This window comes from Aotus nancymaae, unplaced genomic scaffold (genome assembly GCF_030222135.1).
Source record: "Aotus nancymaae isolate 86718 unplaced genomic scaffold, 86718_ANA_hifiasm-v0.15.2.pri h1tg000053l, whole genome shotgun sequence".
Classification (NCBI taxonomy): Eukaryota; Metazoa; Chordata; class Mammalia; order Primates; family Aotidae; genus Aotus; species Aotus nancymaae.
In genome coordinates, this window is record NW_026988467.1 from 688,437 (window position 1) to 702,107 (window position 13,671).

Genomic DNA, 13,671 nt, shown 5'->3' on the forward strand with positions numbered 1-13,671 from the left:
GTGAGACCCAATTTCCCTTATTGGAAATGTCTAGCCTCCCCTACGTGAGGTTCAATTCTCCCTGAAAGATACCTTACCTCTTTTTAACCTTCAAGCCACCCTCACCAAGGAATACTTCACCGCCCCCACCCCGAGGCTTTTCTTGCCTTGGTATATTCTGACCAAGAAATAGTTTACTGCCCACCCCCGCCCGCCCTCCCCCCTCCCCGCCGCCCCCTGTCCGCCCTCCCTCTCTCCCCTGCCCCTTTTACCCCCACCCCCACCCCCTCTTCCCCCCACCCCCTGCCCACTCTCCCTCTCCTCCCCCACACTCACGCACCCAGACCCAGACCCAGGCACCCGTCTCCCCCTCCCCCTCCCCCCTCCCCCTCCCCCCTCCCCCTCCCTCACCCCCTCCCCTCCCCCTCCCCTCCTCTCCCCCCCCTCCCCTCCCCCCTCCCCCTCCCTCACCCACTCCCCCCTCCCCTCAGCTTTTCTTACCTTGGCCCCGACCACCAAGGAAATACTTGACCGGATCCCGCGGCGTCTTTCTCGTGGTCTGTGCACAGAGTCGCTTAGTTGCCGCGGTATTTTTGTCGTTCAAGTTGCTGAGAGGCTGGGCTTGTTCGCCACGTGGGTGGGTCCCCACCCCTTTCCCACGAGGCTGCTGTAAAGTGAGGCCGCAGGACGCACCTCCTCACGAGAGTGGGTCCGAGAGCACCCAGAGGAGGATGGTGAACCCGGACCAGCGCCCGGAATTATCAGTAAAATGTCGACGCCGCAAAAGAAAGAACACTCGAAGATGAATCCTCCCGGCAAGGCGGTTTACTCCTACTGAAGGGGTCGGGGGGCATGGATGGAGCCATGATGGCCGCCACAGGCTTGGCGGGGTCACCCCTACTGCTGTGTCGCCCCCATTGGCTAGGGTTAGACCGCACAAGCTAGACTAATCCCGACTGGCTGTTTTAAAAAAGAGTGGGGATCCGCGCTGGAGTGGCAGGGTGGGTGTTTCGGCGGAAGGACGGTTACCGGCCTGTCGGAGCAGGTGACCGGATGAGTCAGGATGGAGTGGGGGAGGGGAGCAGATGTGAATTGATTAGAACTGGTGGAGAAGAAATGACAAGGAACTTAAACTTTAAAATAGAAAATTAAAGAATCAGAGAGCTGAACATGCTGACATAGTAATTCTTTGAAGAGAAATTTAGAACTCATTGTATCCAATAACATGGTACCCACGCCGGCAGCCTGGCGAGACCGCAGGGCCCTGCAGACCGAATCAGGGGTTCTGGGGATCGGCGGGAGACGGCGGGCAGCTGCCAGCTGACCCCGGGCTTCGAGGGCTGTGCAGCAGCCCATAAATACCTTTACATAAATACAGGCGGGCTTCCAGTCCCAGGGCCTAGCACCAAAAAGTCTGCCTGAGGACAGTGGCCCTGTGCCCACACCGGCGCCCACACCTGTCCTCGGTCCGACTCAAAGCCTCGGGGAGAGCAGGGCTTCCTCAGCCCAGGCCGGGAGCGAGCCCCTGGGTTCTGCAGAGCCAGCAAGGAGGGGCCTCTCTTCCGGCGCCCACGTGAGGTTTCACTGCTCCAGGCCACGCCAGCCTCCAAGAGCGACGGGTTGCTCGGCTGTCTACAGCTCTCCACGGCCCTCAGAGGAACGGCAGTTCCAGGAGCTCTGGACCCATGCAGTGTCCTTCTCAGTGGTCACCAAAGGCCTGGGTCCCCTCTGGCTGGGACTCGAGAGGTGGGCTCCACAGGGCTGCCTCTGCTAGTGCCTCGCCGGTCCACCGCTCCGGGATGAGGGTCTGCTGGAGATGGGCAGTGTGGCTGGGGAAAGGAGAAAGGCCAGTCCAGTGCGGGGTGGGTGCTCCCCAAACAGACTGGGCTCCGGGCTGGCACCTGCCCCTCCCACCCCTCTCCTAGCAGCTCAGCCCAGCAGAGCAGGGGAGGGAAGGGGGGGCCCCCATCCTTCCCAGCTCTGGCCCGGCCTTGATCTCTGGGCCCCAGGAACAGCCACTGCCCTGCGGGGCCCAGATTATAGTTAAGCACTCTTCTTTGACTTTGCCGTGATCCACCCGCCTGGCAAGCCCGTGGGCATTCCCCACGTGCCTTACCTGGGCCCTGGGCTAGGGACGGGCTCTTGGGGAGGCGGAGGGGCCCACCTGGAGGGGATAGAGACCAGGCCATGTTAGCATCCTTAGCCCTGAGTGGGCCACAGTAATGGCCCCAAGGCGTGACCCCACCCAGGCCTGCAGGGACCTCCACTTTCCCCACACAGCCTCCTTCCCTTCTCACTTCTTTGCACTTGGCAGTGGGTGGGGGCTCTCTCCCATCTCCCCAAAGGAAAGCTCTCAGCCCCTCCAAGCCCCCGCTGCCCTCGACATCAGGGGCTTTACCCAATGCTAAGCCAAGTCCACTCCAGAGGAGGGCTCAGGACCCAGGATTCACCACGCCCAGCAAGACCCTGCCCATGAGGCCCCAGGCTTCTGAGACCTCCAGCTCAATGTCAAGGCACTGCCCCTGGCACCCAGCCCAGGTGCCCGGCAGCCCGTGGTGCAGTACCAGAGCTGACCACTAGATGCCGCTGCGGGCAGCCTTTTGTCCCCTGCACCAGCTCACAGGCTGCTGCCCCGCCCCGCCCCGCCCCGCTCCACTGAGATGGGGAATCCTTATGGCTCTGAACAGTATGCAGTCAGGACTACCTTGGAGTGGCACAAAGAGATGCACACATACACAGCGTCAAGACTGTATTTGGGGGTCTCCAAGCTGAGGACCCCAAGTGTGAAATCCCCAGTTAGCCAAAAGGCAAAGCCTGCAGCCTGGAGCCCCGCCTTTGCCCCGCCCACATGTCCTGCCCTGCTCGGGCCCCAAGACTGCCTCTCACTTCCCTCTGCAGAGACCACCTTGCCCAACACCACTGGGGGGTACACGGGAGGCGTGGGGGCGGCAGCAAAGCCTGGCCTGGCCAATGGGGCATCCCAAAAGCCCTGCTCACAGACAGCACGTTCCAGCACAGCCTCAGGGGCCTAGGGGCTAAGAAGCCACCTGCACACAGGTGCTGGAGTATGCTCACACATGCCTGGCACACACGCCTGTGCCCCCGGCCACACATGCGTGCACTATTGCAGAGACGCGCTGGCCACATTCACACACTGACGCACACAGGACACAGCAGCACACACAGGCACCTGCTGCCCGTCAGGACTGTGTGCATGTACTGGCACACACTGGCTGCCAACACGTCCTGGCACACGTGCACACACACCCTGCTGCCCACACTGTTGCATATTGTGCACAGACACACCTTCACACCCTGGTGCATGTGTGTGGGGGGCAGGAGGAGGGGGGATGGCCATCGTCCGTCCATACTGGGTGACCCAGCCCTGCCATGGGGTCACAGCCCTCTTCAGGTCCCCAGGCAAGTTTGTAGCCCGCCCTTGCAGCTGCTGGGGCTGGGAAGGATGGGCTGCTTCCGGCCAGCAGCACAGCCCACCCCTGTCCCTTGGTTAAGTGACTGGGAAGCTCACACTCCACCAGTCAGAAGCCAAGTGACACTCTGGGTACCAGGCAGGGACAGATGACATTCACTATGGCTGAACAGCCAAACGGTGGCCCAGCCAACTCTGTAGTGGGTGAGAGATGGGTCTTTGCCAGGATGGAGCTGATGCTGATGGGGGGATGGTGACTCGCCCCCCCGCCGCCCGCCACAGGAGCCCAGCTCACCTTCCCGGCACGTGGGTCCCATGTAGCCATCCACACAGTGACACTGTCCACTGACAGGGTCGCAGTCAGCCCCACCCCCGCAGTCACAGTGCAGGACGCAGCCGGGTCCGAAGTGGCCTCTTCTGCAATCTGCAAGGGCAGGGGGAGACAGACCTGAGCATGATCCCCGCCTTCCCCAGGCTGGGCACCCTGGGCCTAGGGGCCACCAGCAGAGCCCAGGTGGAGTGAAGCCTTCTGCTTGGGGTTGCAGGGGAGCTAATACCTTGGTTTCCCCTGAGGGGTAAACAGTCCCTGCCCCACCTTCCTTGGCCACATTCTGCAGCCTGTGAGCCCCTGCCTGAGAAAGCCCAGGCCCCAGGTACACACCCAGAGTCACTACGTGCCTGCCCTGCCCCAGGAGGACAAATGGGAGCTAGTGGTCAGGGATGCCCCCTCAGGGCACAGCAGGCCCAAGAGCCACAAGGCCAGGTGTGCAGCCCCAGCAGCAGGGCCCCTCCTATCCTCAGCCCCCTCGATGCCCCCTCATCCACAGCTGGCAGATCAGGGAAGTCTTTCTACCCAACCGGAGCCCCCCACCATGACCACGGCCTTCCTGGGATGTTGCGGACGGCTACAGGGCAGGGCCTGGCCTAAGCCTCCAGCAGGATGCCGTGCTGGGCACTGCCTGTCCCAGCAGCTGACTCCACCCCCAGGGCACATGGGCCAGGTGCAGAGGCCACAGGAGGGCACAGTGCCCAGCCCAGGACTGGCACAGGTAGGGCCAAACTGATTGATACTGGTCACTGACAGAGACCCATACCCACGACCTTCCTAAGCAGGACCCCAGACTCACCTAGGTTACAGGTGGCTCCTGAACGCCCAGGTGGGCAAAGGCAGAGGCCGGTGACAGGGTCACAGGGTGCCCCCCCATCGCAGTCACACCGCTGGTGGCAGCCTTCTCCAAATGAGCCTGGCTCACACCCTGGTGAGGGCAGTGGGCTCAGTGTCCCCCTCCTGCCCTACACCCAGACAGGATGGGGCCAGGGAGTGGCGGTTCAGGCTGGGGAGAGGAAGAGGGCATGAAGCACTCACCCTTCTCACATGAGTGGCCGTAGAAGCCGGCAGGGCAGAGGCACCGGCCACTGATGGGGTCACAGGGGGCTCCGTGTTGACACTGGCACACCCCCTGGCAGCCAGCCCCGTGGAAGCCAGGGGGACAGGCTGAAGGAGGACGCCGGTTACCACAAGCCCAGGGCACACGGTGGCAGAAACATCCAGTTTGCCCAGAGTGAGTAAAACCCGCCAATTCAGGGACCCGTGAGAAGCCCCCTCCTGCCCTTCCTCATCCTTCCCCACTGCTGCTGGCTCCCCGCCACTTCACTGCTGCCCAGATCACCCACACGGGAGGAGCGGACAGTGGCTCAGAGCGGGCCCCAGCCCAGCTGCCCAGGCCCGAAACTCACGGTGCTCGCAGGCCTGGCCGTAGAAGCCGGGGCCGCAGCGGCAGGCGCCCGTGGCGCGCTCACATGTGCCATTGTTGCGGCAGGAACACTCCAGACGGCAGGCAGCTCCATAGCGCCCAGGAGGACAAGCTGCAGACAGAGCAGGGCGGGCGGGGCAGGAGGATGGTCCCTCAGGCACCAGCCTTGCCCAACGCTGTGGCAGCCCAGGGCACATCCCCAAAGGGATGCTGGGGTCCCGCGGGCCCCGAACACTCACCCAGCTCGCAGTGTGGCCCCATCCAGCCCAGGCCACAGGAGCAGCTGCCGTTGGCGGCGTGGCACAGGCCCCCGTTTCTGCAGGAGCAGATGTGCTCACAGCCCACGCCAAACCGGTTCTGGGGGCAGCCTAGGGACAGAAAGTAGGTGCTGCCTGGAGCTCTGGCCAAGGACTGGGTTCCCTCTGGGGACGTGTCCCCACAGGCTGAGAGTCAGCAAATGCTCCCTGAGGCCCATCAGTGCCAGTCTCCACCTGCTGGGTGGGCACATGGCAGGGAGTGGCACCAGCCGCACCCTCTCATTCATTGGTCATCTCAGGCTGCAAGTGCCAGGCCTGGTCTAGGAACTGAGGGTGGCTGAGTGATGGAGGGGTTGGGTGAGGCTGCGGGAGGGTTTCCTGGAAGGCTTCATGGAGGCAGCGGCCCCCTGTATACCAGCTCTCTCCAGCTTGGGAGTGAGTATATATCCTCCAGGCCTGAGAAGAAGCGTGGCTGGGCTGCCATGGGCTCAGAGGTGGCGGGCCACGGCCCTGCTGCTACAGCCTGATACATGATGACCAGCCCGATGGCACTACCCTTTCTGGGAGTGAGGTGGGGCCAAACTACCTCCCAGCCGAACCGTCTGCTGCCACAGGCTCCCAGTGAGCCCCGAAGGCCAAGAACTGATGTTGGCGCAGCCAGCCCCATGAAACAGATTAAGGGTGGGACCAGGCCTTCGGTCCCTGGTCCCTGGGCCTGGCAGAAAGGGCCAGAAGGACTCTGCCCTCAGGCAGAAGGCGGCCACCAATCCCTCCTGTGAGGAGCCAGGCAGGCCTGCAGCCCCCACAGTCACCATGATGAGGATGAGGTCACTGGGTTGCCTGAGCCTCAGAGGCCAAGTGTGGAGTCAGGGGCTGGGGTAATGTGGGATGGCCCATTCCCCCAAGCAGGGCAGTGCAGTGCAGTCAACACACGATACAGCAGTCTTGCCTCAGCCCCAGGGTCAAGTGGGGAGCTGGTGGCAACCAGGACGTGTAGGAGCCTGAGCTGGGCCACCCCTCCAGCGTCCCCATGGCTAATCCAGTGACATCTCTGTGAAGGGCCGGTGAGCACGCCCTCCAGAGTGAATACTCACCTCGCTCACAGCGGATGCCAGCTCTTCCCGGGGGACAGAGGCAGGTGCCGGTCACAGGGTCACAGGCCCCCTCCTGCCCACACTCACACACGTGGGTGCAGTTGGGGCCAGAGCGGCCCTTCGGACAGGCTGCCGGGGAGGAAGGTGAGGGTGGCTAGCTTCCCTTCTCTCCCTGCCCGGCCAGCCCCGCAGGTGGGATGGGATGGAATGGGGTGAGGTGACCCTGTGTCTGCCTCAGACGGGGTGGGGCCAGCCAGCTGCCATGCAGCCACCCAGTCATCTCCCCTCCACCTGCAGGTCCTGCAGGGGCCAAGCTGCTGCCGCCTGCTCTGTAGTGACTCACTGCTGCCCCTGCCCACCCCGCCAGCTCTGCTGGGGTCCCAGAAGTGGAAAGGCCCTGCAGGACTCAGGGAAAAGGTGTGTTCCCCAGCAGGACACTAGGCCACAGCTGAGCTGCCCCGCTGACCTCTGTGCCTGGCTGACCTCTGTGCCCGGCTGACCTCTGTGCCTGGCTGACCTCTGTGCCCGGCTGTGCTCCAGCCCCTGGTGGACATGGTGCAGGTCACTAGGCACAGCAGGTGCGGGGACCGAGCTGTTGGGAGCCTGGCGGGGACCTGGGGCCACACAGGCACCCACAGGGCAGCGGGTCTGTTCTGCCCCTCTGCCTGAACACCGCTTGCGGCCAGACCCAGCCAGAGGGGTCAACGGGCAGGGAGGTGGGCAGCGGGGTTGTCCTCCTGCAGGCTACTGGCCCTACCCCGGAGACACAGGAGGTGCCACTCAGCCCTGCTGCCACCAGTCACTCACTGAGGCTGCAGTCGGGACCGAGGAACCCGGCGGGACAGCGGCAGGCCCCCGTGGCCGCATCGCAGGAGCCCCCGTTGAGACACCCACACAGCTGTTCGCAGCCTGGCCCATACCGCCCGGGCGAGCAACCTGCAGGGAGAGGGACTGGAGGCTTCCCCGGTGCCGCTGAACACAGCACGGCAGCTCCCGTGAGGCCCCCATATGCCCCATCTTCCACCCGCAGACGAGGGCCTTCCCAGGGACCAGGGGAACTGAGGCCCAGCACGGCCGGCAGGACTCCGGAGCTCGCTGGGGGCCCGGGCAGCACTCACGTTGCCGGCAGTCAGGGCCGTGGTAGCCAGCAGCACACTCACAGAGCCCAGTGGCAGCATGGCAGGCCTGGTTCTCACCAGGACACCGGCACATCCGTGCACAGTCCTCCCCAAAGCTGCCAGGCGGGCAGGCTGGGTGCAGACAGGCCGAGTTGGTCCAGGCCCAGCCCAGCCAAGGAATGGGCGGCATCTCTGGATTCCCCCATGCAGCCCCTCCTCCGGGTAGGGGCTTGGGAGCCCTTACTCTGCTCACAGCTGGAGCCGGTGAAGCCGGGGGGGCAGCGGCAGGCCCCAGTGACGTGGTGGCAGGCAGCGCCGGGCGGACAGCTGCAGCTCTGGGCACAGGCCTCTCCAAACCAGCCCCGCGGACAGGCTGCAGAAACATGAGGGCTGGGGAGGCCTCCGTGGTAGGGGCCCCTGGGGAACCACAGGCCGGAACAGGCCGGGAGTGGGCGCTGTGGGTAGGACCCACCTGGTGCCAGCTGAACTGGGGGCTGTGCTCACCATTCTCACACCTGGAGCCCCCCCACCCCGGGGGGCAGAGGCAGGCCCCAGTGACGTGGTGGCAGGGGGCTCCCCGCCGGCAGGCACAGCGCCCCTCACAGCCAGGCCTGAAAGAGCTCAGCCTCTGGCAGCCACACCCCAAGGAAAGTGAGGAGAAGGGAGGTGGGGATGGCAGCCGGGGCTCAGCTCCGAGGTGACGGGAGCCAGGAAGAGCCCTGAGGCCAGCTGAGGGCCCAGGCCTCCCCCAGACAGCAGACCCAAGGGGCCGCCCAGCCTGCACCCAAGCAGTGGGGATGTGCCCCTGCTGGAAGGGAGCTGGTGTCAGGGGCCTCGGTGGGAGGCGGGGCCTGTGAGGAACGAGGCGGTGTTGCCCTGGTGCCCGAGTGTCTGGGCTCTGGAGGGGCTGAGGCCCACTGGGTGGACCAGGCCCTGCTGGTACAGCAGGTGCAGCCGGACCCTCACCAGCCGGAGGCCCCCAGCCAGCACAGGCTCCAGGACAAGGGGTGAAGGGGCCTCTCTCTGCACACAGGAAACAGGCATGGCCCCTGAGCCCCAGAGCATCCTCTGTTACACCCACCACTGGGCTGGCAGGGGCCACACACCCCCACCAAGGCAAAGCAGCGGCACTCCACCCCCACAGGTTAGCTTCGTGGGTCAAGACCCTCCCAACGGGAACCCTCGGTGCTCAGCCGGCAGCTCTGACACTGGCAGGACAGCAGAATGAGGGTGACGGTCCTGCCTCCTGGGACCCAGGAGACCCCAGCCCACGCTTCCTGCACACAGGCCCGAAGCCCACACCCCAGGGCACTGCCCCCTGATCTGGGAGCCTTCCTAGGCCTGCAGGCCAGGCGCACCACCCACACTGGGGGACGCCCCTCCTCTGCCACCCAGAGCTCACCCTTCTCACAGGCCAGGCCGGCCCAGCCCTCCGGGCACGCACAGTGGCCTGAGACAGGGTCACAGGTCCCTCCATTCTGGCAGAGGCAGGAATGTTGACAGTTGTCGCCATACAGGCCGGAAGGGCAGGCTGGGGCCAGGGAAGAGGGAGCAACTTGCAGCCCCAGCCAGCTGGCCCCGTGGCACGTCTGGCTTTCCAGCCTAATGTTGGACTTTGGGGTCAGGGACCTTGCAGGAGGTGCCTCTAGGATGACCTGCCAGGCCCTTCCTGGACTCACCGTCCCTGCCTGGAGAGGGGCACACGTGAAAGGCACAGTCCTCAGTCCTAATATCCCCTTCCTCCCTCCCCCAGGTGCCAGGTGTCCTGTGGGCTCTGCAGGAGGCCAGCACCCTCACTCAGGCCTGGACTCTGGTTCCTGGACTCCTGGGCGGGGCTTACCCCACAGGCAGGAGGGCCCCATCCAGCCGGGGCACAGTGGCACTGCCCATAGGCAGGGTCACAGGGGGCCCCGTTAAAGCAGGCACAGACCTGGCTGCAATTACGCCCATGGGTGTGGGCTGGGCAGGCTGCAGGTGGAGAGGGCTGGTCAGACCTGGGGCAGGCAGGACCCCAGGGGCTGGCGGCAGATCATAGGCAGCTGGGCAGATCTGCCGGGGTCCCCTCGGCTGCTGTCGCCAGTTCTCCCCTCCTTCTGGCCCAGGCCACCTACTCAGCAGAGTGGCCAAAAAAATGACCAACACTCTGGCCCAAGTGAGCAAAGTGACATTCTCAGGGGGCCGCCTGGTGGCTCTGGACACTTGGGACAGGCCTAGGAGGGAGTCTCCCACGGAGGACCCAGCGCCCCCTCCTGCAGCACCCTGGGCTGAGCAGGGAGCTCACGTACTCTCAGCACAGTGGGGGCCCCGGCGGCCAGCGGGGCAGAGGCAGGAGCCGTTCACGGCGTCACAGGACGCTCCGGTGGTGCAGTTGCAGGCGCTGCGGCAGTCTAAGCCAAAGAAGCCGACCGGGCAAGCTGCGGGCAGCGGGCAGTGAGGTGGAAGGGCCCATGCTGGGGGCCGCCCGGCCCAGCCCCCGCCTGCGCCCCAACTCACCACGCTCACAGAAGGTGCCCCTCCAGCCGGCAGGGCAGGTGCAGGCCCCGCTGACGTGGTCACAGGCTCCTCCGTGCTGACACTGGCACTGCCGCTCACAGCCAGGCCCAAAGTGGCCCTGGGAACACCCTGAAACATGCGGCCCAGCCCACCATCAGCCTGAGGCCCAGGAGCCTGACCCAGCTGTGCCCTGGCCTCGCCACCATCCTCAGGACTGTGGGACAGGCTGGCTCGTGAGAAGCCCCTTCCCACCCAGGGGAGACTGGGCTCACTCACATGCTTTGTCCCCCACCCAGGTGGGGACATGGGAGGCTTGAGGGAGCTCCAGGTGTCAGCTTTAGGGAGGGGAACCTCCCCTGTGGCTGCCTCTAGGACACCCTGCCCAGGCCTTCCCCAGTGCCACCAACCAAGCCTTGGGGGGCATAGGCTGAGGGGCACTGGTCTGTCTTAAGCAGACCCCTTCCTCTGACCCCCAGGTGTCAGGCCTCCCACGGGAGTGGGACAGGCCCTGCCCCTTCCTGCTGAGGCTCTGGGTGAGCCTGGTGCAGGTTGGTGGGAGGGTGGGGCCTTGGTCCAGGCTGTGGAGTGGGGTGGTGGGGGCTGGGAAAGCTCAGAGAAGGCACAGGAAGGCAGGCCAGGGCCAGCCCAGTGTGCATATGCGTACGTGCATGTTTGTGTGTGTGTGTGAGCACAGGAGGGGGTGCGGCCAGGGCCAGGACTCACGCTGCTCGCACCGTGGGCCCACGTAGCCAGCCTCGCACACACACAGGCCAGTGATGGCATCGCAGCTCCCGTGGCTAGTGCTGCAGTTGCAGGGGCGGCTGCAGTCGGGTCCCCAGTGCCCGCTATCACAGGCTGCAAAAGAACCTGGGGTCATCCAGCGCAGGCCCTGGTGCAGGCCACAGCCAAGTCAGGCACAGGGGCACCTCAGGACTAGGGCACGGCCTCCTGCAAGCCCCCATTCCTCCAGGCCCCTGGGAGGAGGCCTCTCCAGGGGCAAGGAAGGGAGGGACATCTGGACAAAGGGCAACCCTGTACCTCTCTGGCAGCTAAAGCCGGTCCACCCGGGGGCACAGCTGCAGCGTCCAGTGGCGGGGTGGCAGTGCCCATCATTGGCACAAGAGCACCTTGTCTGGCAGCTGGGACCAAACCAGCCTGCTGGGCACACTGCAGGCAAGTGAGAGAGGGTGAGTGGGGGCCTGGCTGCCCACCCCGGGTCACAGGCTCAGGGGTGGCTCCAGCTCACTAACCATCCTGGCAGCGGCTGCCGACGAAGCCAGGGAGGCACAGACAGGCTCCAGTCTCAGGGTCACAGTGGGCACCATGCTGGCACGCCGGGCAGATCTCCTGGCAGCCTAGCCCCCAGCGGCCCTCGGGACAATCTAGTGCCCACCCCCCACGGTCAGTCAGTGCCAGAGCTGCCCTTGCTCAACACATCAATACACATAACAGGGCACAATGCCCCCGGAGCCACGGCCAAGGAGGCAGGACCACTGTTACCATCTCAGCCTGCCCCGGGGAGGGGAGAGGATCTGGTCAGCAGAGGCCCCAGGCACCTCCTGGGGCTGCGGGCTTCGGGGTGCCCACCCACAGGAGAGAAGCCCCAGCCCCAGGCACAGCCCCAGGCACAGTTCAGCTGGCAACACAAGGAGCCCAGCCGGTTAGAGACAGAGCCTCACGCAGAGGGAGCAGCCCGGGAGGGCAGCCTGCAGGCCCCAAGGGCTTGGTAGGGCAGCCACAGACCCCCACTCTCTACCCCAGGCAGTGCGCCATGAGCTCTCACTCCTGCTGTAGACAGGCCTGGGATCCGCAGGGCCGGGACCCCACAGTTCAGGGCCTCACCAGCTCGGAGCCCTGCAGTCTGGGAGGCAGAACTGGGGCTGCCGCTGCACTCACCTGCCCCACAGTCTTCCCCCGTCCTCCCCGGCGGGCACCGGCACTGCCCTGTGACCCCGTGGCAGAGGGCTCCTCCACAGGAGCAGGAGCCCGAGCAGTTCACTCCGAACGTCCCCACCGGGCACTCTGCAGGAGGAAGCACGAGGGGCCTCAGCCACCCCATGTGGAGCGGCCGGGCCAGAGCCTTTTCCCCAGGCGTTCTTGGCAAGCGCACCTCCCACGCCTCCCCACATGGGCTCTGGCTCTGGTCCCAGGGGGGCTGCTGAGCACAGCTGGGGTCCCCAGAGTGCCCAGGCAGCTCCCAGGAACAGGCAGGGGAGGGATGAAGGGGGTACTGACAGATGGGAGGAGCGGGGAGGGGCAGGGCCCCGGGGGCAGCCTGGGAGAGGCTGAAGCAGCTCCCTCGGGCCATCCAGGACCCTGGAGAGCTCCCAGGAGCCCGAGTAGGGCCTGCTCTTCCTCCCCCACCGTAGTCACCGGAGGACTGTGTGCCCTCAGCCTGACATGGCAATGCTGGTACAGTCTCTCCCGCTCCTCCACCCAGCTGGGACCCCCTCACAGGGACTCGACCCTAGAGCTGGGGAGGCTGTGCACTCACTCACTGCACCCGAGAGCCACCCACCGCCTACTCCCTGTGGGGTGGGGCTAGAATGGAGACTGCAGGGGACCCCCTGGAGATCTAGGGTTCCCCCCTCCTCCACCTGGCAGGTGAATGAGACCCCAGGGAGCACAGAAGCCAGAGAGTCAGAGCATCCGGAAAGGGGGACCTCGGGAGAGGACGTGGGTGCTGAGGAGCGAACCCCCATGGAGAGGGCCTGTAGGGGCTGCTCCCCCTGGCCTGGCCGAGCCGTGGGTGCTGGGAGTCCTGGAGCAGCCTCTCTGGCAGAGCTTTCCTCTGCCCTCCATGCCTGCCCTGCCCTTCAGGGCCCGGCCTTGGCCTCCCCCAAGAGACAACAGAGTGTGAGGTTGGGCCAGGAGCTCCGGTGGCGGAGAAGCCTTCCCGCCTGCCCCAGCGAGGTGCAGACGCTCTGATGCCCAGTCTGCAGCTGAAACTAAATTTCTCCCTGGGCCCATGATGCCATCGCAGCAGCCCCAAGAAGGCAGTCAACAGAGACCCTGTGCTGCAGACCAAGGAGCCACAGAGCCCACGTGTCAGAACACCCACAGTGGGGCTGAGAGCCAGGACGTGCCCTCCCTGGGAGAAGCGCTGATAACACAGGGGGAGCGCCAGGCCTGGCCCCGCTGAGGTCCTGAGGACATACCCTGGTGAACTCTTGTCACAAGGGCCAATCTCCAGGGGTGCCCGCCCACAGGGACACAGGCACGTCCCTGGGACTACAGGCTTGGCACTCAGCATGGCCTAGGGCACTGGGCACTGGGCAGTGTGCACAGGGTGGGGGTCGCTGGTCATAGCAGCCCCGCAGGGCCTCAGGGAACCCCCTCTCCATTAAGTGGGGCAGATGAGTGCTGCCTAGCCCCAATGGCAAGCAATGGGGCTTTCTATCAACACGCAGGGGCCATCACCTGTGGCTTATCCTTGACGCACCAGAGCCTCTTAAAGAAAAGAAGGGGCCGGGCACGGTGGCTCACACCTGTAATCCTAGCACTTTGGGAGGCTGAGGCAGGTGGATCGCCTGAGGTCAGGAGTTA

General features: G+C 65.1%; 1 protein-coding gene across 1 annotated transcript in view; it reads right to left on the minus strand.

Annotated features, from left to right (window-relative positions):
- Positions 1-782: 782 nt before the first annotated feature.
- MEGF6 (multiple EGF like domains 6) overlaps positions 783-13,671 on the minus strand; it is a 42,506-nt gene continuing 29,617 nt past the window's right edge. The window contains 20 exon segments of the mRNA XM_064363144.1: positions 783-1,808; positions 2,096-2,143; positions 3,705-3,833; positions 4,537-4,665; positions 4,776-4,904; positions 5,147-5,275; positions 5,403-5,531; positions 6,515-6,643; positions 7,322-7,450; positions 7,633-7,764; positions 7,877-8,005; positions 9,035-9,163; positions 9,473-9,505; positions 9,508-9,600; positions 9,918-10,046; positions 10,126-10,254; positions 10,849-10,980; positions 11,164-11,292; positions 11,376-11,507; positions 12,022-12,147. Coding sequence (XP_064219214.1) covers positions 1,750-1,808; positions 2,096-2,143; positions 3,705-3,833; positions 4,537-4,665; positions 4,776-4,904; positions 5,147-5,275; positions 5,403-5,531; positions 6,515-6,643; positions 7,322-7,450; positions 7,633-7,764; positions 7,877-8,005; positions 9,035-9,163; positions 9,473-9,505; positions 9,508-9,600; positions 9,918-10,046; positions 10,126-10,254; positions 10,849-10,980; positions 11,164-11,292; positions 11,376-11,507; positions 12,022-12,147 — 2,303 coding nt within the window. The 3' untranslated portion in view covers positions 783-1,749.